At 38.0% G+C, this 25,200-nt stretch overlaps 1 protein-coding gene across 1 annotated transcript in view; it reads left to right on the top strand.

The window, feature by feature from the left end:
* The window catches only part of adgra2 (adhesion G protein-coupled receptor A2), an 81,897-nt gene that overhangs the window by 13,487 nt on the left and 43,210 nt on the right, over positions 1-25,200 (top strand). Inside the window, exon 2 of the mRNA XM_079637984.1 lies at positions 23,124-23,195. Coding sequence (XP_079494110.1) covers positions 23,124-23,195 — 72 coding nt within the window. The remainder of the gene's footprint in view (positions 1-23,123; positions 23,196-25,200) is intronic.

The following is a 25,200-nucleotide window of genomic DNA, read 5'->3' on the forward strand; positions in this document are numbered from 1 at the left end:
AAACCATGAACACACACTAACACACAGACCAGTTCCCAGGAGAACAGCTCTTTTTCTTCTGCAATATGACTGTGATGGTGGCCTTGCGTGGTTAACATTGTTTAGAAACGTTTGTGCATTCCAAAGACAGCAATTAACATTCGCTAAACTACTGTAGTATTTCAGAAAGTGTGTCGTTCAACAGATCCACGCACGTTGCTCTATTTACAAAACCACGCTTCTTTTTATGGTTACTTGTTGTTATTTTCTATTCTGCGGTGGCTTGTATGGACTGTATTTATGCACATATGTATTTTTTGTTATAGTGAGTGTGTGTCTGTGTGTACGAGAAGGGCGTTCATGGCCGCAGTTCCCCAAAATAGTGCATCATCTCCTTCTCCATAATTAGAGAGCGTTTATAAAACCCAGATTTTAATTTTAGGCTATGGAAAAGCCCAACATATGCACACAAACAGACACACACATACATGCAGCCGCTCTCTCTCTCTCTCTCTCTCTCTCTCTCTCTCTCTCACACACACACACACACACACACACACACACACACGCGTCCCAAACACAGTCTGTAATTTTGAAATAAGCTGCAGCTTGAGGACTGCCTGGTTTTCTGGTCTTCAAGGTCACTTTTTATCACACACTCACTCACACAAACAGATATTTAATGTCTTAGTTCTGTCTGCGATTCCCAGCAGCATTGAAAGTGAAGATCGTTCTCCTTGTTCTACAGTATGCTTATTATTCATTTAAAAATATATTTTATAGATATTAATTTAAAAATAGCTTATTATGCTTGAAACAGTAAAATGGAAGCTTGGTGAAATTTTGTCTGTAGGGAACCATAAAACACACTCCAGAAAATCACATGATTTTTAATTAATTAATTTGCATTTTATTGCATGACATAAGTATTTGATACATCAGAAAAGCAGAACTTAATATTTGGTACAGAAAACTTTGTTTGCAATTACAGAGATCATACGTTTCCTGTAGTTCTTGACCAGGTTTGCACACACTGGGGATTTTGTCCCATTCCACCAGCTCTCTTCAGGTCATTGACCAGGTCCTGCCGTGTAGTTCTGGGCTGATCCCTCACCTTCCTCATGATCATTGATGCCCCACGAGGTGAGATCTTGCATGGTGCCCCATACCGATGGAGATTGATCGTCATCTTGAACTTCTTCCATTTTCTAATAATTGCGCCAACAGTTGTTGCCTTCTCACCAAGCTGCTTGCCTATTGTCCTGTAGCACATCCCAGCCTTGTGCAGGTCTACACTTTTATCCCTGATGTCCTTACACAGCTCTCTGGTCTTGGCCATTGTGGAGAGGTTGGAGTCTGTTTGATTGAGTTTGTGGACAGGTGTGTTTTATACAGGTAACGAGTTCAAACAGGTGCAGTTAATACAGGTAATGAGTGGAGCACAGGAGGGCTTCTTTAAGAAAAACTAACAGGTCTGTGTGAGCCGGAAATCTTACTGGTTGGTACAGTAGGTGATCAAATACGTATGTCATGCAATAAAATACAAATTAATTATTTAAAAATCAATACAATGTGATTTTCTGGATCTTTTTTTAGTTTCCGTCTATCACAGTTGAAGTGTACCTATGATAAAATTACAGACCTCTACATGCTTTGTAAGTAGGAAAACCTGTAAAATCGGCAGTGTATAAAATACTTGTTCTCCCCACTGTGTGTGTGTGTGTGTACATATATATATATAAAAACATTTTATTATATATATATATATACAGTCAGTTTTATTACAAAATTCAAACTATAAATATCATTTTTATCGCCCATTATTATGATGTGACAGATCACTGTAGCGTCTCAGTTCAAGCAAAGTGTGAAGCGCATTTGAACTAGTTATAGCACGAAATAAACACAAATGAACATCAGAAGGTATGTAAGATACAGTACAACTCACCGAAATACATATCACTTCACATGTTATCACTTTATCAAAGTTTCAGCTGCTGAAAGACTGCTAATACACACTATGTTGCATATTCATTGTATTTTTTTACTTAACCTGTTATTCAGTATTTAATGAATTATTCATTTTTTAATTAACGACAACCGCCATATAAATATTTATATTAAAAAAGAGTAGGAACATAATTAAGTAATTAAAAATGTATTGATATAATGTTGTTATTATATAAAAACTTTTCTATGTGTAATTTAATGTAAGTAGCCAACAAATTAGTTACTTTTGACCTTTAATATTATAATGTAGAGTTTCAGCTGGGATTGCCTGTGTAGTTTACAGCATTAGTTGAGAAACATTTTTTTCCTTGAGGAAATTTTCCATGTACTGTACCTGATAGATGGCACAGCAGAAGGTCCTCGGTTCGAGTCCCAGCTGAGTCAAGAGGCCTTTCTGTGAGAAGTTTGCATGTTCTGCCTGTGTCATGGGATTCATGGACAGTCTCTTGTGTATGGCAAGAGATGGCCCAAAGGATCACCAATCGCCTGATGCTACTGAAACACTGCAAATAAGAATGACCCAACCAATATACGACCCTCCAATCTGAAGGAAAGCTATTATATTTTAAGATTTTTTTTTATTTTTTATGTTGAATGATTTATATTCATGGCTGGATCCACAGCATCTGACGTGGTGTCTGCGTAGAGATCAGGACAGTAACATGCTTTCTGTGTCCATATCTGAGAAGAACTTGTAATCGTCTTATGATTCTGGATAACTCAATCAACAAACAGTTGCTGTACAATTACATGCATCCACTTCTCCGCTGACAGACTTAGAGATTGATGGGGTGGACTTGGCAAAATCTGTCTTTCTCTGTCTTTGTCTATTTCTCTCTCTCTTCCTGCAGGCTGACCGCACAAAGACATGCATTCACATCTCAAGATGCATTTAAGCACTAAGTGCTCATTGTGCTCAAGGCTTTCGGCCAAACCGTGTGTGTGTGTGTGTGTGTGTGTGTGACGGTTATTATCATTCTAAAACTAAGATGAAAACCTTTTTATGTGTATTTATTTGTGTGTAATTATTGGGTTCATCAATTTGTGTGGATGACACTCATAGCGAGAATACGTATGTAAAAGACTCTCGCCTCTCTCACTCTAAACCACAGATTGTACATAAGTAAGATTGTCAAAGTTGCAGATTTGATTTAATGTTCATATAGTAAGTTTCTCTGCTTTAAAACCTTGCTGAACCTTAGACTTAGAATCGTCGAGTAGCCGATGAGATTATAAGTGGTTTCAATTGTCTCTGTTGAAGATAAGAATAATAAAATAAAATAAGAATTTTATATTTCTAACTCTGGCAATGTTATGTTGATTCCTCAGGCGATTGCAATGACGCTACCACTTTGATGTTGGTTGTTTGTTGTGTACTGCTGGCACAAATTGAGATCCCTGCCGCATTATTAATGATACAAATGGATAGCTTGTCAAGATTAAATATGAATTACAATAGTAATAGCTTGGAATGAATGTAAACAACAAAAATCACAGTGTCAGCTTTATAGCTTTATCTATAATAAAAGTAAGACTAGAACTAAACTGCAATTAAAACTACACTGAAAATAGTATTGAAATAAAAAATGAATATGAAAATGTAAAACTACACTTTTTACACTTCACAACTGTACACTATTTTTTTTTTGTTACAGAAAATACTGTAAAAATGCTGAAGTAAAAGTTGGCAACGGCAAGCAATATTTTTTGAAAGGGGGGCGTTTGTTTAAAGAGATAGTTCACCCAAAAATGAAAATTTGACATTTTTCTTTCAGATGAATACAACCGGAGTTATACTATTAAATGTCCTGGCTAATCCAAGCTTTATAATGGGAGTGAATGGGAGCCCAACATTTGAAGCCCAAAAAACTGCATCCATTCATGATAAAAGTAATCCACACGGCTCTGCGGGGGTTAATAAAGGTCTTCTGAAGCGAAGCGATGTGTTAGTGTAAGAAAAATATCCATATTTTAAAACTTTATCAACTAAAATAACTCTGCTTTCGGGGACCTTCGGGACATTTTTCAATATAACTCAGATTGTGTAAATGTAAAAACACAAAACTCACTCATTTTAGGTGCATTCTCTGGGCCTTTCTTTCTGCAAATTATTCCACGACGTCCTTGGTGTTTAATTCACAGCTTCGTGCATTCTCAATGGAAAGAATTGCCAGTCCCGATAGTCTGTTCTGCGATATGGTGCTCTGCAAATAATTTTTCATTAGCTTTAGTTTTGAAAATGAGCGCTGCGCTGAAGAAATGGTAACAGGAATGGTAAGAAAGAGAACTAAACCGGTGCAGATGTCGCTGAAGCTAGATGTAATAGACTTGTTCTCAACAATCAAAAAACTGGCCAGATCCTGAACTGTCGTCATCCCAGAGATTTGTCTTTTGAAGGCTGCACGGATTTATTGTTGTGGAAGGGCTGGAGACAAGTCTATGTTGTATCTCTCCACTAACCTCAGTGCCCTTTCGAATATAGCGTTCATCTCCTCAGTTTTCAAAGCTGAAAATCGCAGACTCGGCTGGAAAATGATGATGTCTAGGCACGCGTTGAATACATCTACCCTGAAGTAGCTTTCAGCATCAGCCAAACGCTCATCCTGACAGAATTCATCTAAATGGCGCTTGTTTCATTCCTCACTTCTCAGCCCAGAATTGTGAGGTTGCTTTTGCCTCCTCTAAATTGTCCCTGAACATTGTCAACTCCGCGATGTAACCTCGCAAGTAATTCTGTTGCTTTATGAAGGTCAGCATCCTTCTCCTGTAGCATTTTTGAGATGACATTGATCTGTGCCAAGACTTCACTTTGAAGGACTATAATAAAAACAAAGTCAAATCTTTCCATCAGCCTATCAAAGCCATGGCCTCTTCCCGCTCATCTGCCTTTTTACAGTGAAATTTTGGCCAGGGCCTTCAACACGTCAACATATCTGTAGATTGCAGTCACTGGATCATCGCCCGATGCCCACCTAGTAGCGTGCGTTTTTTTCATCGTGACACCCAGAGTGCGTTTTTCAGTCATCTCAACCAATACATTCCACCTCTTTATACTTTAAACCAGATTTAAAGCGCAGTGTACATATGTGGCATGTCTCTCCTGTATCCTTGCCTGAACTTCCGTGTATATCCCACTCATGTTCGCAGCTCCGTCAAATCATTGTCCACGGCATTTTGAAATATCAAGACCTTTTTCCTTAACTGAACGTATAATTTTATTAGCTGTTGTGCCAGCGGACGAGTCAGGTATTGCAGAAATCCCAGAAAAGACTCATTTCTCTCTGGACAGACTCAGAGAGTGTACCTATTGGCTCATTTTGGATTCCTGGGTTGAGACACTTAACGTAACCAGCAAGGCGACTGAGCAGCTCCTTCAAATCAGACTTGGCCAGTAGGTCGATGATGGAGAGAAAATGACCTTTGCTGACACTTTCATTGTTTTTGAAGTGTCCCCGAAATGCCATGTTGTTTGATGTCAGAGTTAAAGTGACAATGATTCGTTCAAGAACCTGCCTACAAAAATGAACTTGTTGACAGATTTGCAGTTCTCATCGATAGTGCCATGCAGACGCCACTGATCATAAACACTGCACACTGCTACATGGCACTCTGCGTCTTCATGTTTGGACATTTTATTCGACAGGGTTTGCCATGTTCTTATTCCTTGTGTCCTTGCCATGTTGTAGCTTTTGTGACTGCGGTCTGCAAATACAAGCTTGCAAGATTCAAGCTTAAATCTTCAATCAAAAATATATATTTTTACAGTCTACAGCAACTTCGGTGCGCGATTATAAATGTGAAGCTTTGCCGGATGTTGGTTGCGTATCAGAGATGTGCCTTTAGTGGATGTAGTTGGATACTTTTTTTTCACAATGCCATTATTATTGTGAATTGTACTCTGACTTGAGCATTTACACACTCGTATGTACACAGACACATACGTTTGACATTGCTAGTTGAGGACAGATACAGAGCTCTCAGACACGCATCGCTACTTTTCTTGAGTGGCTTCTTGTTCTTGCTGCAAAGTGCTTCTCCAGACAGCCACCCTCCAGCAGCACTCAAGTCCCAACACGGGTGAGGGGATCCTGGCTGGACGCTGGAGCGGGATGGGGGTAGAGGCTGGAGCTTCGGAAGCAGTGAACTGTCAGACAGCAGCCGTGGTACTTGAAGAACTCTAGAGAGAATAGCTGCCCTTAACAAAGAGAAGAGCGGCCCAGCTTCTGTTCACACACGCACGCATGCACACACACACACGCTCTCTCTCTTGGCTGCTCCTGCTGTTAAGGCTGTGTAATTGGGCTCTTAGGCTTCATTAGTGGCAAAGCGCTCTCTCTCTCTCTCTCTCTCTCTCTCTCTCTCTCTCTCTCTCTCTCTCTCTCTCTCTCTCTCATATGGATTTTTCCTGTCCCGGCTGGTATCCCCTCTTTCTCTTTTCTCATCTCATGTTTTGTATGGCATCTGAAATTTGAGGTTGGTGGTCAGTTTGTCTGTATTGTCCAAAGTTTTTGACCAACGTTTTCCACTTCTGATGTCATTTCTATCTAGAAATTACTAGTAATTAAATATTTGCTTAGTTGTCACCAAAGCTTGCTCAATTTTGCTCTAGGTCAGTTTTGTGTAAGTTTCAGCTGCCGGATATCCTTTCCGGTTTTAAAGGGGCCGCATTATTCACTTATCGCAACCTTTTGTAACATAGTCACATAGATGAGCCACATAGATGAGCCACATTTGAAGCCATTGTAAAAGAGCGTATATACAAAAATCTGAATAGTTTAACTGTGGTTATTAACAATAACTATAGCTATTTATTGATCATTGGTCTGAGTTGTTGTTTATGCTGTTTATTGCCACAATTACCATTCTTTAGACACTCTAAGGCCCCATTTACACTGCATGTGTAATAAGGATCCACTGAAGGCAAGTTTGAAGAGAACCCAAGAGCAGTTTAATTATAAAAAATAACAAGACTTACAAACAGTGGTTACAATACTTGACAAAGACACATGGCAAACATGAGGACTTAAATACACACAAGACTAATGACAAGACAAGGGACACCTGTGAACAATGAAACAATCAACCAATGACAACATGACACATCAGACAAGGGAACACATGGCAGGATCACGTGACTAACAGGGAAATCACATGACAAGACAATGAAACATGACATTGACAAAACCAAAACTTGACAGCATGGTTCAAGTGACCCAATTCCGATTTTTTTCCTCTCATGTGGCACAGATCGGATATGACGGTGAACGTGTAAGCAGGAAAAAAGCACATGGGTTCCGATATTCTCAGATCGGTTTCAGGCCTCACTCATATGTGGAAATAATTCTGATATGAATCAGATACGTGCATTTGCATGTAAGCAGACAAATCGGATATACATATACCCCAGTATATATTTTTCTGAATAATACTTTAGTCTGCATCCATTGCATATCGCGCTGTTTTACCTCCTTTTCCGGGTCAGAACGTCTACATTGGGTTGTTTCGGCAGTGTATAGTGTAAATGCGAATATTTTTTCGTCAATAAAATCGGATATAGTCAGCAAATCGGAATTGGGCATCAAGACCTGCAGTGTAAATGTATTGATTTAATAATTAATGACATACAAATGATCTGTTATGCTTTTGATAGTTCTGAGTTCAATAGTAACACTGAGCTGTTGATTACAAGGTTCGTACATGATGTCTTCGGTCCCTGACAGTTTCTAAATAAGCCGGTTTTGATCTGAGAACATTACAGCAGGAGGACGAGGGGGAGACAGAAGGTCCTTTGAGGTTAAGGGTATTTCAACATGCCACATTTGCTAGACAGAGTACTTTCTTTTTCTGATAACCTCCACTTCAGTGTGAGGCCTGTGATAGCACACACACACGCACACACGCACACACACACACACACACACACACACACACACACACACACACACACACACACACACACACACACACACACACACACACACACACACACACACACACACACACACACACACACACACACACACACACACACACACACACACACACACACACACAGTGTAGAGCAGAGACTAGTGGCCCCACTTGAGCTTAAAAACCCACAGTCAGACAACAGAGATACGGGTTCCCTATGATCTCCCTCAACTCTCTCTATATGTATTCATCATGCACCGCTTCATCACTCCTTACCTCCTCATCCCCCCTTCTCCCTTCCTTCTGACATGGCATAAAGTCTTATAATTCAAGCATGTATACAGCATGGTTTTGGAGATCACTGTTAGCTGTCATTATTGTCATCAGAAGCAAGAAAAGAGAAAACATTCAACGGTTCAACAATAACACAAGAAGAATATGACAAAATAGTGTGTATTACCAACAGCAACTCCTGCTGATAAAGTTTCAGATGGATGATGCTGAATACAGGTGTAAATGAGGTCTAAAACCTTTGAGCTTGTCCACTTTCCGTAAACAGGTACTGTATGTGAAGAGTTTGGGTCCAAAACGTGAAAAAAATCTGAATTGTATCTGGTCGGTATTGAAAAGTAAATTTTTCATTTTACGTAAAACCGCCCATACCGCAACAAATGCCAGTTCCCCTTCTCTGCAGAATCCGATACATCCACTCAACCAATCACAGCGCACCATTCCACGCATTGTAAACAGTAACGGCGGCGCTTTGAATACACCCCGACATCCTAGTTTTCCGTATCTACTTCGTACTTTGTGATCAACAACAAAAATATATAATTTTGACGTCATTGATGAACCTGTGGTGGTTTCTGCGGTGGGGACGAAATGTAAGCCATTGAAATCTAATCATTTACGTGAGGAGATTAAGATGAGGCATTCGGGAGGAGGAAAAATGCCGGCTGTTGCCTGTTCTCAAACTTCTGTCACGCTGACACATTGACCATGCAGGGGATCTTTTGAAAAACTTTCAATTGTTTTACTCAGTCAACGAAAACCAGGACCAAGCCATTATACAGCTGATCGCGTCAAAAAAGTTCAGCGGCGACGTCCCAAGGTTGACATTTTGGGAGCGATGGCTGATTGGATGTATTTTTAGTCCAGTGGCTGTATAAGATTAGTATTGACCAAGTTCAGAGGCTGTCATATGTGGATCAACTTACTTACGTTATTATTTATAACCTAAAGATGCTATGTAAAAGTTTGAAACAGAAAATAATGGGTTTCATTTTGCCACTTTCTTGGTAAAGAAAACTAATTTTAATCAAAATGGATTTATCATGTTTTGGAATCAAACTCATCTCTCTCGTCTACTTTTGATCCGATCGACCAATATGCATCTAATACCAGGTGTAAACGGCCCTTGAGACTGCCACTGACTAATGGAATAAAAGTCTCTCCCCTGTGAAGGATCCCTTTACCACTCTACAGATAAAGCGTTGTCGGGATAATTTCTACCCCGAAGTGATAAAATTCTGTCTAAAAATGTTTAAGGCCACACAAGTAGTTTGTTAAGGCTTGGTTTGTAGGGAATTACAAACCTGCGCACATATATTCAAATGCGCATAACTATAGGATTACTTCTTAATGCGCACGTGAGCGCCATCAGCGTTTCTCACAGGTTCGCGTTTAAAGTCTGTGACGAGAGAACGGTGTCATCTTAGCGGCCCCTAATTTAATAACTAATGATCCTTGCGACGGAAGTGAATCAATCAAAACTAACTTTAGCTGGAAAATATCTTTATTCAAGAACCGCTAAAAAGCCAAAACAATCTCTGTCACCTTAAATTATCCGTTTATCACTGTAAAGCGCTTTGAAACAATCTACATTGTTAAAAGCGCTATATAAATGAAGATAAAAAAAATAAAAAATAAAAGTCAGTCCCACATGCCTTTAACTAAAAGACCATCAAACGAAACCGAAACCTGAATTTAAAGATTGTTTTTGCGATTTGCTGTTTGTTTACATCAAAGTCCCTTTCAAGGAAACTCAGTTCACTCGGTGGCCTTATTCGCAACATTTCCGGGCAGCTATTTTAGGCTTTAAAGGCTAAGTTCACACAGCAGGCAAAAGTGGAACAAATATGAATGAAACTTTTTTTTGCTCCGTGATCTGATTTTTATTTATTTTTTTTCACAAAAATGTTCACAGTGTGAACAGCACAAACCACATGGAATCTGATATTTTTTATTCTGATTTGGGCCACTGCCATATGTGGTCCTGAATCAGATACAGGTCTGATATTTTGCAGTCATATCGGAGTTCATCACGTCACTCTAGATCGGCATTCGCAACAATTCTGTGCTGACTGCAGTCACTCCAAAGATTTTACATACTGGTAGTTCTTTGGTCACTCAGTGAATGTGGAAGACAGATGTGAAGGTAGTCAGTTGGATGGACAGTGAGGTGTGTGTACTCATTAGTATTACGGTGACAGGAAACTTTAGGGGTCGTTTTGTATAAAAACATTTTTTTTCATTCTACTCATCCTTCTATGCGTTCTCTCAATTAATATTATACTCAGAGCCTAAATGTATAATTACAACGTAACAAGGATAAGTTAAAATAAAGTGTAACCAAAAAAAAATCTAACATTTGTGTCAAATTAAACATGGCCTCCTCTAAGGTCCACAAGCAGTAGTTAATAATGTGCCGTAGGCGTCTCGAGCAAAGTGGAGGTCTTTAATGGGAGCTTGTTGGCTAAACTCTGCGCAGTATTATTAAATTTAAATCCCACTGTGTGATTCCCATCCAGTCTGCGGTTCTTCTGTTTGGCTCCAGAAGTATAGAGAAAATGAAGTCATGTTATGAGACGTCTCTGAATGACGCTGGAGCACCGTTAGACAGATCCTGTACTGAGAATCACATGTAAAGCACACGTAAACTAATAAAGGCATGACGAATGTTGGGTTTGCTGCTAATCTCCTTAATTGTTTTCCATTGGGAAATAATCTCGGTAAATGCAATATGTTGGTGTCTTTTTAGAAGAAAGAAAGAGAGGAGATTCTGGGTCCCTTGTAAAAATGAAATGCACTGAAATGTATTTAATGTGCACTTGTCGTGTACTTCGAATATTGAAAAGTATATTTTTATAAAACTATACTGTCAGATAATATAGTATTAGTAACATAAAGGGCCGTGTACTTGAACGTAAGCTTTCATGACTGTTTCTTTAACACACTTACATGCAGTTTAAAAAAATTCGTAATCACGTCACATTAAAAGTTTTATTTTAAAAATAAAAGTAATATCTCACAATTTTACTTTATTCCTTGTTTTAATGTTATAAAAATTATGTTTTAATAACATGTAAAGTACTTTATTATCATTTGAACTGTAATGTATTATTTATACATTGAAAGTTAATATATTTACTACTAAAATGCCAACTTCATCTTTACAAATGTGCAAGTACAAATATATGTAATAATAGATAGTGTAGTATAGATAGTATATAAGTTTCAAAATAATGAAATGGCATTAAAGTGTACTTATTTTATACTTTGTTTATAAACTATAAACTAGTTTACCATAAATGCTTGTCAGTACATTCAGCAGTACTCTTTTATATATATTTATATATTTTAAATATAATTTTCATAGATTAAGTCCAATACACGTGGATCAAAAAAGCACTCAGAAATTCAACTAATTGCATTTAATATTAACACATTTGTCCAACAAGTGTCTAAAACATGACCGCACTTAAGTATATTCTTTTAAAGTAAATTATTTCTGTAATAATACTCCTTTTAAACGTATGTTTAAGTGTACTTCTTTTCTCAAGAGGTAACATTGTGCCAATTGACCATTTTTTGACCGTGTGTGTGTTGAACGTGTTTGTCTTGTATACAAATTGTCTTATAGAACGTCTGACATTGTCCAGGATGTCCTAGAATAAGTTGTTCTAAAGTTTCAGGTCTCCTAAGCACAAGGCCGTTTAGCTGTCCGAGGGACAAACTGACATGGACTGTTGTTGCGTCTCAGAGGCCTTGCGGTTTGAGGAGACAAATTGAGCCAAACCGCTCCAGCGAGTGGCAAAGAAACGGGGAGGAACTGAAAACCGCTGCAGTCACAGAGGAAACACTCGTCCTCGACAGACTGCATCACGTTGTGCTTCCACACCTCAGCAGGACGGTGTAATCTTGAGTTATTATAGCAGTTTTGCGATACAATATGTCTTTTTAAAACCCATCAGGCTAATGCACGATATTTGACATGGCTCACATGGCCTCTATAATGAATGAAGGGACGCATGAAGACGCATTTGTCCCTGATGTAATTATAATTATTATAGCACGCTGAGTGGTATCAGAGCTCAGATGACTGATGGTGTATGTCTTATATGTCACTGCTGATTTTCTTTTTAAGCTTGACAATTCAATTAAGGAGCTTTAGACTTTGGTCTGGTTTATGTAGGTTGGCTGTTTTACTGAGGTCTGCTGTTCGAAGGACCGAGACACTACTAGTAAGAAGGACCAGTTCATGTTTGTCTGTTTTTTGTCACATTTCTTTCCCCCAGTTCACTTACTTTAATGATTCCTTTCTTTCTTTATGCAATATTTTATACACTACCAGTCAAAAGTTTTGGATCGGTAAGACTTTTAATGCTTCTGCTCACCAAGGCTGCATTTATTTGATTAAAAATTTAATAATAAATATTATTACAATTTAAAAACTGCTTTTTTCTATGTGAATATAGTACAGTGTAATTTATTCCTGTGATCAAAGCTGAATTTTCAGCATTATTACTCCAGTTTTCATTGTCACATGATTCTTGATGCTAAAAAAACATTCGTTATTATTATCAATGTTGAAAGTAGTTGTGTCATTTTTTTTCAGGATTCTTTGATGAATAGAAAGTTGAAAAGAACAGCATTTATCTCAAATATAACCTTTTGTAACATTACAAATGCCTTTACGGTAACTTTTGATGAATTTAATTCATCCTTGATTAATGAAAGTATTGATTTCTTTTATTTATTTATTTTCCCCCCAAAAATAAAATTAAAATTCTTACTGACCTTTTGAATGGCAGTGTCTAATGTTACAAAAGCGTTCTATTTTAGATAAATGCTGTTCTTTTGAACTTTCTATTCATCAAAGAATCCTGAAAACAAATTTAAATAACTGTTTTTAACATTGATAATAATGAGAAATGTTTATTGAGCATCAAATCATCATATTATAATGAATTCAGCTTTGATCACAGGAATAAATTACAACTTTATAATATATTCACATAGAAAAAAAAGTTTCAAATTATAATAATATTTCACAATATTACTTTTTGTTTTGTTTTAGCCTTGATGAGCTGAAGAGACTTCTTTTAAAAACATAAAAAATCTTACCGACCCAAACCTTTTGACTGCTAGTGTTTATTTTTATTTTTTACTCGCTCCCTTAACATATGCTGTTCAATTCTGCGTTTTCAGGTTGTAATTACGATATTTCAACATGATATGAATGCAGCATTAAACTAAATCATGTCCATTTTGATTTCAAGTAGCAAGACTAATGTCCCACCTTCACTTCTCTCTTTTGATTGTTCTCTTTATATACTCCTCCTCTAACTGGATTCCTGTCCTGTTTTCCTCTCTTCCTAGCTTTTATCTGTCTCTTGTCATATCACGCTTATCTCTTCCCCTCATTCTGTTGTCCACCTGCTCTCGCTCTCTGCCCTGTCCATCACACAGCAGAGCAGGAAGCGCTCTGGGGTTGACCTCTGACCTCAGTCAGCCAAGCTCTGTATAAACAGCTCATTTTCTCCACTTCCTGTTTAGCTGAACAGGAGCACCGCCTGTTTCAGTTTGTTTACAGAGCGGACCGCTTCAAGTTCTTGTGTGCCTGCGTGTGTGTACGCAGCATGTTTTTCGGTGTGTGTATTTTCGTACGCGGGTGTCAGTGTGTGCGGATCCCTGCCTGCTGTTCTATTGAGAACAATGCAGTTTGTTTCCTTATACAAGATCCTATAGAAGTCTGTTTCCGCCTCAAAGTAAAAAACATCAACATTTCTCACATTTCTAATATTTCTCACAATTAAGGCTTTTTTCGAATGACTTTACATCTCACTATTTTGATGTTATAGCCTACTGTATCTCTAAATTGCAACATTACAACTCACGTTATGAATGAAACATTTTGTCTGCACAGTATAGTGAGTTTTTTACTACATAACTGGCAGTTGCTTTTTTCTAAAGTGGCTTATTTGCATTCAAGGTACACATCACGCCTACACATTTTTTTATGTTCATGCTTTCTCGTGACTTTATCTCACAAATGTGACATTGTAACTCACAGTATGACTTTATATTTCATAATTACAACTATAGCTCACAATTGCAGCTTTATAACAGACAGAATTGCCAAATTTACACTGCAAAGGTGGCACAGAGGCGCTTCTGAAGTGGCATTTAAGTGTCTTTACACAGACCATTACTGCTACTCAGAGGTGCATTAAAATGAAATAAATGCATTTATACAGTAATTACAACTATGCTTTGAAGCTGTCAGAGCTGGCATAATTAAATCTGGATCACAATATGTCTTCATATCTCACAGTTGTGACTGTTTATAAATTGTGGCTATATGATTTGATTTCATAACTCACATTTGCAACTATAACTCAGTATGACTTCATATGCCAACTTTCTTTTTTATCTCACAATGTGACAATATGTCTCACAAATGGGACTTTATATCACACTATATTTAGCATTTTGACTTTTTTAGTGATTTTGATATAAAATCTCACAATTTTTATTTCTTGCTTTAACCTTTTATTTCATTACTTTGAGAAAGAAACAGCTTCTTCAAAATCCAGATTTTGGAAAAGGGATTCACATGACGAAGGTTTTGTATGTATGTATGTAGAAATGTAGTTATGTATGTATCATATAATATAAAAAATAGTATCAAAAACACAGTTCTCGTGCAAATAAATGGCCAGAACGCATTAAAGTTTTCTGTTTTCAGTTAAAACGGTGTCGTATAAGCGGCCCCTAAGTTTATAACTAATGATCTTTGCAACGGAAGTGAATCAATCAAAAACAAACTTTAGCTGGACAATAACTCTAGAGCTAATGCAAAGCCAAAACATTCTCTGTTACTATAATTTCCTATTATCACTGTAAAGCTGCTTTGAAACAATCTATATTGTTAAAAGCGCTATGAATGAATATGACTTGACTTAATGTATACACAGACATGCTCGCGCAAGCCAGCAACCCAAGACCTTACGTGACACATAACCTCCTCACGCTCGCTTTCTAAACGGTTTCTGACTCATTACTATCTATAGATATAGTCTCTGGGTCCAATTAACCGTTTGTGTTTTTGCCAGTGATATCTCTCAGTCTCTCTCTGTATTAAATTATGCAGTAGATCTGTCTGGTTTTCAGCTTTTATCTCGTGTCTGGCTTCAGTTAGTTGACGGTTGGTGTGCCCGACCAGAGCATCAGGCGGGGTAGATCAGGGTCAAAGAGCTATTTGAAGATCTGTTCGGCTGGCCGTGTCCCAGTACTGTGTGTCCTGATCCTCCCTACATCCTGCAACAGTAGGATGACTGCAGTCGGTTAGTGGTTTGGAGTAGTCACCCTTAGTAATGACCTGACAAAGGCAAGATGTCTTTTTCATTCATTTTGAGCCAAGACACAGACTCGCTTTTGGGGCACTTGTGTTGGTTCTGAAATGTCCCCTTTAATTTACTTTAATTAGATGGCAGGATGTAGTTTAGCTGTGTGTTTGTCCACACATGTGCACATATGCGGGAAGTCATCAGCGTGGTTGCTAGCGTTAGCATTAGTCATACAAAAAACAGCTGTGAAAATCTGTTGATGGGTTTTAGGTAATGGCACAATGTTACGTAGTAGAGCTTTTTTTGTGAACAAAGCACAATCTGGACTGCACTACAAATGTAAAAAGCGACAAATGTAACACTGAGAGTAATGGCAAGATTGAGTTGAGATCAGTTTTCACACTCAGTTTTATCTAAGCAAAGTTCAGCCAAATCATCTGTCACAGAAGAGCAGATTTTGCAGTTCTGACAAAATATCTAGTAACTGCATTTTGTCTTTGTACAGTATAGTGAGTTTGTTTACATTACACACATGGCAGATTTTATCTAAAGTGACTTATTTGTATTCAAGGTATAATTTTTGTATTCCCAACTAATCAAACCTTGGCATTGCTAATGGAATGGAGGCCGGCTAGTAAGAGCTGTGTGAGTAAACCTCACACCCTTGGCCTCAAGAGCTGCACTAGCGACTAATGCTTTAGCGTCCTTGTTAACGCGTCCGCCTTCCAGTTCGAATCCCGCTCGGAGCGGTGCAAGTAGAACCAGAGGGGTTACATTGGAGCCGTGACCCGGATTGGAGTGAGGTTTAGGGGTTGGGTGTAACGGAGGCCAGCTAGTAAGGGCTGCGTGAGTAAATCTTACTCTCCTGGCCTCAAGAGGCGCTCTACTCTAGTGACTAATGTTAAAGGCTGTGGTCTATAGGTTCCTTATTAACATGCCCGCCTCCCATGCAGGAATCGTTGGTTCGAATCCTGCTGGGATCGGTGCAAGTAGAACCAGAGGGGTTACACTAATGCCATTCTATACTATATTTTACATAAAAGGTGTGTTTGCGCCAAAAAAAGTGGCTGCCTCAAATAATTTTTTGTTTAAATCTGTTCATTAACTTTTGTGACAAGGCAGGAAATAAGATGAACCAGCTGCTGGTTTGCAAATGGAAGCAGACACACACTCTTTCTCAACGTATACACACACTCATACTGCAAACACATTCTTAAGTCCTGATTGGTAACACACTTCCTGACGATAAGAGAATATAGAGCCAGTTATGGTCTATTAGGCTGTGACACATTGAGGACAGACGAAAGAGGAACTAACGCACACTTTAGAAAGTTCCAGGATTTATATGCAATTATACAATGGATAATTACAACTCTAAAATCTGATTGGATAAAGCCAGGTGTACACTATGCATGTTTGAAGTCCTTTACGATTGTCAGATTATATGATAATACCCCTAGGACATCTTGGGTAAAAGTCAAAGTAGACTGTGCAACATCAACTGTCTTTTAGTCTAAGATATACATCTGTGATTTTGGTCATGATGTTTACTGTTTCTTTTACTGTGTGTTTATTGTTGTCACTCTTTGACAAGCACAAGCCTGAAGTGTCTGAAGTCTGATGTGGGCGAGTAAAAGAGGGAAATTACATTGCTTCTTGCACATTCCGCAACACTTTCAAAGTCAAATGTCCAATGAGAGGAATTAAAAGCGCATTCAGTTTTAAAGGATTAGTTCACTTTCAAAAATTGTTTTGCTGATAATTTACTCACTCCGATGTCTTTCTTTCTTCAGTCGAAAAGAAATTAAGGTTTTTGAGGAAAACATTCCAGGATTTTTCGAGATGACAACCATCTATCCCAATGTTCAAAGAAGGTTCAAATGTCCGTCTCAATGCAGCTTCAAAGTCTCTACACGATTCCAGTCGAGAAATAAGGGTCTTATCTAGCGAAACGATCGGTCATTTTCTAAAAATAATAATAATATATATATACACTTTTTAACCACAAATGCCTGTCTTGTACATCTCAGAGATGCGGCACGTATTACGTCATCACGTTGGAAAGGTTACTAAAAAATTTGTAATTAATAATAATAATCAATTAAAACAAAGATGTTGGACGATTTTGAAGTTGGAGGAGAAAATGAGATGGAGTTTTTCGCCCTTCCCTATCTTTTTGAACCGGAGTACACAGACAAATAACTTAGATAGATGACGAGAACGTGACCTTTCCAATGTGATGGCGTAATACGTGGCGCATCTCAGAGATGTACAAGACGGGCATTTTTTGGCTAAAAAGTATATATATTTTTTTTTTTGAAAATGACCGATCGTTTCGCTAGATAAGACCCTTATTTCTCGACTGGGATCGTGTCGAGACTTTGAAGCTGCATTGAGATGGACATTTGAACCTTCTTTTGAACATTGGGATAGATGCTTGCCATTGAAGTCCATTCTGTGTAGAAAAAGCCTGGTATGTTTTTCTCAAAAACCTAAATTTCTTTTCGATTGGGGTGAGTAAATTATCAGCATTTTTTTTTTTAAGTGAACTAATCCTTATGTTTAGGTTTACGTTTGTTGTACGTTACGCAGCAGTTCTGAACTGAAATGTGATGAGTGGTGCTAAAAGGTTAACGCTCTATCGCGCTTGAAAATAATCTACACTAAAACCTAAACATACGCAATAGTTTTAACAAAAGCAAACGTGTCACACATTTGTTGAAGCAACCGTGTCATTTTTAGCTGCTTCTACAAGTCTTTAAGCTCTTTTGTCGAAGCTCGTGTTTCACTGGACTCAAACCCGAGCGTACTCAAGTCTGCTACATCAGGAAAGCCACACATGTCGAGCTGCATAAGATGCAAACGTCAAAATGTATTAGTTACAAATGATGCACTATCATAAAAATGTTTTGAGGCCATAAAATGGTATTTTGCAAGGAACCGCCCCATGAAAATAAGCCCTTTCAATGATCAACAATAGCTGTTCATAATGTTGTGTTAATCTGCAGTGATTTGTAAATTTATACAAAAATGTAGGTGGAGGAATGTTTTTCCAATGAAACTGTTGGTGTGTTGACTATTAAAAGGCTTAGAACAAATTTCTGTTTTATTTTGCATCAATAAACTGCAGGGCCAACAAAATTTACTTCAGAAAAGTTGATCTATATTGATCTAACGTGAAATTAAATGACCCTATTTACATTGTATGTCAGCATTAAATGATTCACCCCATCTATTTTGTTTTGTTCTAGATCTTATTGTGAACAATTCATCTATTAATGTTTCATTTTTCAAAGATGTTTTGACCTCGTAATGTTTAATCAAAACACTGGACCTTCTCTCCAGTGACATTTGACGGTGTTAAGTTCACTTAAACCTCACTCCTGCTGATCTGTCACTACTTGCGTTTCATTGCAACTTTAACTTACATTTCTGGTCCAGTCCATGCTGCTCCAAAGGAAATACATTTTAGCCTTTGCAATCTTTGATCAAAACATAAAAGTATGCTTTCCTGTGAAATTATTTTCCTTTTCCGCTGACGTCTCTTTGGCCTATTTTTTTTTTTTTTTTTCACGTAGACTTGAAAATAAATTATGGTCCGGTTTCACAGACAGGGCTTAGATTAGATTAAGCCTTAGTTCAATTAGGATATTTAAGTAGCTTTTATAAACATGCCTTAGAAAAAAGCATTACTGGTGTGCATCTTGAGACAAAACAGTACTGACATGACACTGTAAGTCAGTGCAAATGCTTTCAGTTAAAACAACTTAAACACGCATTTAAGTTTGGGACTAGCTTAAGCCTTGACTGTGAATCTGGGGGTATATTTATTATTTAAATTAATCTTGCTGTTATTTGAACCCCGGTTTTACAAAGTCTTCTTAGACTTTTGGACCCAATTTGATCTTGAAAAAGCGCATTTGCATGTTATTTGTCAACTGATAAATTATTGAACGTTACTGTTTTTGCTGTATAACAACTTTGTTATGCCTAAAAAGACCCGTAAACTGTGGGAAAATAACTGTGATGTATGGCCTCTTATGATGTATTGCTTCCGTATATGATTTAAGGACAGACAGAAATAGATCTGACATTTACTGTAACACACACAACGGCGGGATCAGTTTACTTGCATTTGTTTGTTTTTGTTTGTCCATGTCAGCCACAAACCTAATACAACCCGGTTTTACTCGTGAGCTTTATCCACACCAGCATCCAAAACGTCTCTCTCTCTCCTCCTCTTCTCTTTCCTCTCTTCCTTCTGATAAGACTCTCTCTGGTCTCAGGCCCATTAGCCAATGGCAAAAGGGATAATTGTCGTGGAAAAGAGCCGGGCGCGCGTTTGATGTGGACCTCGACTTCCTTTTGATGTAAAAATGTATCCACTGTGATTATCAAGATTATAGCTTCCTCCCCCTCCTCTTCCTCATTTCCTCGCCCTTTCCATCCCTCCATTAAGCCGTGAAGATTAATTGGAAACAGCCCGGTCTGATGGCTGAAGTTGATGCCGTTGTCTTCATAGCTGTCGGGTCGATTGAATCGTGTTTGGGCAGCATCCTTTCCCAGACGCTCTCTTTCTGTTGGTGAAACACTGTCTTTATACAGAGTACATATTAGTGTTTCTTCAACTATGGGCACTTTTTCTTTGTGCACCTATGAGATAAACTCTCTTAAAAACACAATCTGACGTACCATTTAAGGGTTTGGGGTCAGTTCGATTTTATCTTTTATTAATTAAAACTTATAAATTAAATTAAAACTTTTATTCAGTTTTAATACAACTTAAAATAAAACTTGTATTCAGCAAGGAAGCATGAAATTGATCAAAAGTGACAGTAAAGACATTTATAATGTTACAAAATACATCCATTTCAAATAAGTGCTGTTCTTTTGAAGTTTCTATTAATAAAAGAGTATGTATGGGTAACTAATGTAGTCTGGCTTGTATTTTGCAATGATTCGGTCGGTCTGGCTTGCAAAACAAGCAAAGTATCAGCAAATTGAATAGTTTATTGAGAGCATTTACAGCTGAAAATAATGACAAAGGCCACACTTCCAAGTACGCAGCCAATTTAGAGTTCAAAATGAGAACAAAAGGTTAAAAAAACATAAACAGGAACATAATTCTACACCCAAATGAACAATAATATTAATATAAATCTACAGTATAAACAAAAATATAAATAGATCTACATTACAACAATATATGCCATAACATCTAAGCATTAAACCATTAAAGGGGTCATGAACTGCATTTGTAAAAATTGTACTGTATAGTGTTCTCTGAGGTCCACTTATGTTATCAAGAAACATCCTAATTTAGGAAACTGTTAAAATCCTGTTTTTGACCCTCTCTTTCAAACACTCAGTTTTGAATAAAATTAAACGTGTTGTAATGTCTTTCTGCTGATAAAACGGATGTCACTCACTGAAATTCAGGATAACATTGAATAACTTAGATCAGAACAACAAAAGCAGCGTTCCCTATGTGTTTTCTTCAGGATCTGATAAAAGCCCATAAATGCCGAAACAAAAGCGAATTACAACTATTCAGTCTGACTGCGGCGCTACAGTATAAATACTCAGTACATATCAAATGATTTGTGTCAGACAAGCAATAATGACACATGGTAAAAACACTGTTACACTTTTGTGTTGTTACATACATTACTGTCGGATCCAATATAGTTGGCGCTGCATCTTTTATTTTCAGTCTCTCTGAAAAGCCTGCGTCGAACTGTGTCTTGATTAAAAAATGCAGTAAAATGAACCGAACAAATGAACAGACGCAATCTTCATTAAAAATAAAGTTCATCCACGCTTTCTTAATGCTAGGATCACAAAGATGGCAATGTAAAGGGTGTGTTCTTCCTCAACTTGGCACTGCAAAACATCTCATCTACAGATGCATCTCTATAATTTTGTTGCTTCAGTAATCCTGTATACTTGCATCTCTTCCGTATTTACTACATCATGACATGTGTGAATCAGTGGGCGGGGCTAAAGAGGCAATGATGTAGAAGTAAGCGTATTATATGTCAAAAGATCAAGGACGTTTTTATTTCTCAATTCATGACCCCTATAAATCAATAATAATAATAAAAAAGAAAAGAAGAAGAGCAAGAAAAATAGTTTTTTAGGATATCTCCCCTTATTTCTTACATGTTTGTTTCTGTTTGATATAATGTAAGTGTTACAATGCAATACAGCTTACTTTTACAGTCTTACTGTTTATTTGTGTATATATACCAGAATCTAACGCTGACGTCATGCTGTTTGAAGCAACAAAGAATATGTGTGAGAGTTGTCGAGAGTATTTGTCTGAAGTTTAAAACATAACCCATCCACTTTACAAAAAAAATATAGGCTATACCAAGTTCTGTCATGAAACGCAAACTGGTGACAATTACATAGTTAACTACATGGCACAAGCTGATTGGTTTATGTTGCATCTGCAGCCAATGAGCTGTTCAACATTTAAATAGTTGGTCAGTAGAGGATGGATACCCGACCCGAGCCCGACGGGCCGGGCTGGGTTCGGACAGATATGTTTTAGAAATGATGTTCGTCACATCAGCTCGATAAGGCATTGAACATTTTACATTTAAAACAGCTTATTAGGTAGCCAATGTGCCTGATGCTTTCACTTGATGCAAACATTCGTTTTTGTGATTAAAATACATGTAAAATATTACCATAACATCTGTCTTCCTGTGTGCGGAAATTTGTTTATGTAGCCGTGACAACGAAACGCGTGCATGCGCGCCGGTGTTAAGTGCGCTTGTTGCTCCGTGCGCGCTGATGCGCTCATCCTGTTGACATTTCCGAATGCCTTCCTACAGTTGCTTAATAAAAGCGGCTTTCCACACAAACAAACGTACATGTGTCATTAAAAAAATGGGATTTTAACTGTCGGTCTCGGGTCGGGCTCGGACATAAATATCTTTATGCCTGTCAGGCTCGGGTCGGGTATGGTTACTGCTCTGTCGGACGCGGGCCGGGCTCGGACAGAAAAATTTGGCCCAATCCGCACTCTATTGGTCAGTGTTTGCTTTAGCAGTTTGCGGCAGAGTTCAGAGTTCCTTTGAAACCCTCCACCTTCCCCAGCTCCACCTGTATAGATCTGCTACGGTAAATGTCATACAGTATATGCTATCTGTGCAGCAGCAGTAGCTCTTACAGTACATGCTCACAGCAGTGTGTCTGTGTATGTACTGGCAGTGGCAAGTCGCTGTACTTCTACATTCTTTCTTAGGTGTATACCAGAATCTAAAGCTGCAGTCACAGGGTCTGAAGGCAGCAAATGAAGAATATGTGTGAGAGTTGGCGAGCGTATTTGTCTGAGGTGCCTAGCCATATAAGCACGTTTGTGTCAGGGTGTTTACTGTTATATGCGTGTTTGTGTTGGACATGCGCTTGTGTGTTTTGGTTCTGCATGCGTGTTGGCAAGGGTGTGTATGACAGTGTGTGAGTGAGGCCTGTTTTCATTGGATGCATGGATGGATTCTATTTTACATCGCTGTCTGTGAATGTGTGATTAGTGACTGTCATCACAATGACTCATTCCATCTCTGCTTTTGCATTTCTTCACAGAAATCTGAGCAACAATCGTATCCGTGTCCTGAAAAATGGCTCCTTCACCGGCTTGTACTCCCTCGAGAAGCTGTAAGTAAATCATCTTAATCACCATTGCGGGGCTTAGTGGTGTCTTTTGAGTCATTTTAGAGTCAAGTACTAAAACATTAAAGGGGTGGTAAAATGCCATTTTCACAAGATGTAAAATAAATCTCTGATGTTCCCAGAGTGTGTGTGTGTGAAGTTTAAGCACAAAATACTCCACGGATATTTTTATATTAGCATGTTAAAGTTGTCACTTTTTGAGGATTTGCAAAAACGCACCGTTTTGTGCCTGGCCCTTTAAATGCAAATGAGCTGCTGCAGAGGGCGGGGTTTTGACAGCTCATGTGTGTTAGCAGCTGCGATTACCTCACGCAGACACACTAAAATGACAGAAACTGTTCTGTCTTTAATGTTAAAACGGAGTCAGACAAAGATGGAGAGACTCAAGAAGAAGTGACAACATGTAGAATGCAACAGGACGTCTCTGAATGGTTAGTTGATGAATGTACGTTGCTGATGTGGATATTCTGTCATGGTAATCTATAAATTGCTCGTATAGGAACTGTTGTGAGATGCACACAGAGTGACTTTATATTGCATGTGAAAAGATGGATGCTAAAGTTTAAACTGACTCACAAATGTACTCTTATACAACAACTTTTCCTCTTCTCAACAATGACTGCGTGTTCCTGGGGGCGGGGTTTATGTACATTTTAGGGTTGCTGATGTCACTAACCCCGGAGGAATGTCGTGTAGTCCCTACCAGCTGTTTGTTGTAGTCATTTTCTTTAAAAGCGAATATATTCCTTTGCTTTGAACTTTGAGCGTTGTAACTTTGCAGATGTTGTTTGTTCAAACAGCAACATTACACACTAACTGAAGTTAGAAAAGTGAAATCATACTTTACCACCCCTTTAAAATGAGTAACCAGTTAATTAATTGAGTCAACAAATAATATGTAACATCACCAATATTTATTTTATTTTATAGTTTTTTTCTTTGTGAAAATGCTGTGGAATGCAAAAACACGTTCTGTGTGAACCCGAGACCCCGAAGTGTCTGGGTTTGTTTCCTCTTTCCCTGCCAGCGTTTTTGAAAAAAGTTGCCAGTCACCGCCAGCATTTTTGATAATTTTTAAAAAAAGTTTCTTGGCCCCCACAATATTTTGTTGTATGAATAGTACCTGAATATGCGATATATTAAAATAAAGAACAGACCCTCTGCTTTTAAAGCCAATTTTGATGTATGTGCTCTTTAAGGATGATCACGTTATTTTACATATTGATCTGCTTACATGTGCTATCGCTTGTTTCTTCTTATTTTCCGTCTGTTTTGATCAGGAGATTCAGTACTTTTTCAGAAGATGCGTAATAGCGCCCCCTAACGTATAACATTGCAAACAAAACAATGTCAATCTCAATGGCAGGGAAGCGTAGTCTCACAAATAACGGACATTTTCATCAATGGCGGGGAAAGAGTTAAATTCAATGAAGAACAAGTCCAAATTATTGTGATAAAAGCATTTTACTTTAATTTGAACCAGAATGTTCCTTTAATTTTCATACTGAATATTGAAGTCAGCGCTGCCAGAGACCTGTTTGCAGCTATCTGTGAGTGTGATGATACAGTAGGGAGGATGGGTCGGTGCGCGTGATTATCACAGAAATCTAGAGGAAAGAGTCTCATTACACCTCCATATATCACTCTGTGAAAAACTGCTCAGTCTGGAGAGATAATAGAGGAGGAGGAGAGGAGGCTGCCAGGGATTGAAGGAGGAAGAAATATGTTCTGTTGCTGACTGACCTGAAGTATTGTTGCATGATACTGACAGCTAGGCTATATTATTTTCTAATAAAATGGTCTTTTAGCTCTTTATGGGCCGGTTCACACAGAACGCATTTTTTGCTGTTAAAAACAAGAGACCAGGTCAGTGGAATGATAAAAAAAGAGCAAGGTCTAGAGACACTTTTTGTTTAGAAGTTTAACTTGAGCACATTGTTTTTATAATGCTGTGTCAAGCGTAAGACGCTGAAAAAGACGTGAGCGCAAA

This window comes from Phoxinus phoxinus (genome assembly GCF_949152265.1).
Source record: "Phoxinus phoxinus genome assembly, chromosome: 15".
Classification (NCBI taxonomy): domain Eukaryota; kingdom Metazoa; phylum Chordata; class Actinopteri; order Cypriniformes; family Leuciscidae; genus Phoxinus; species Phoxinus phoxinus.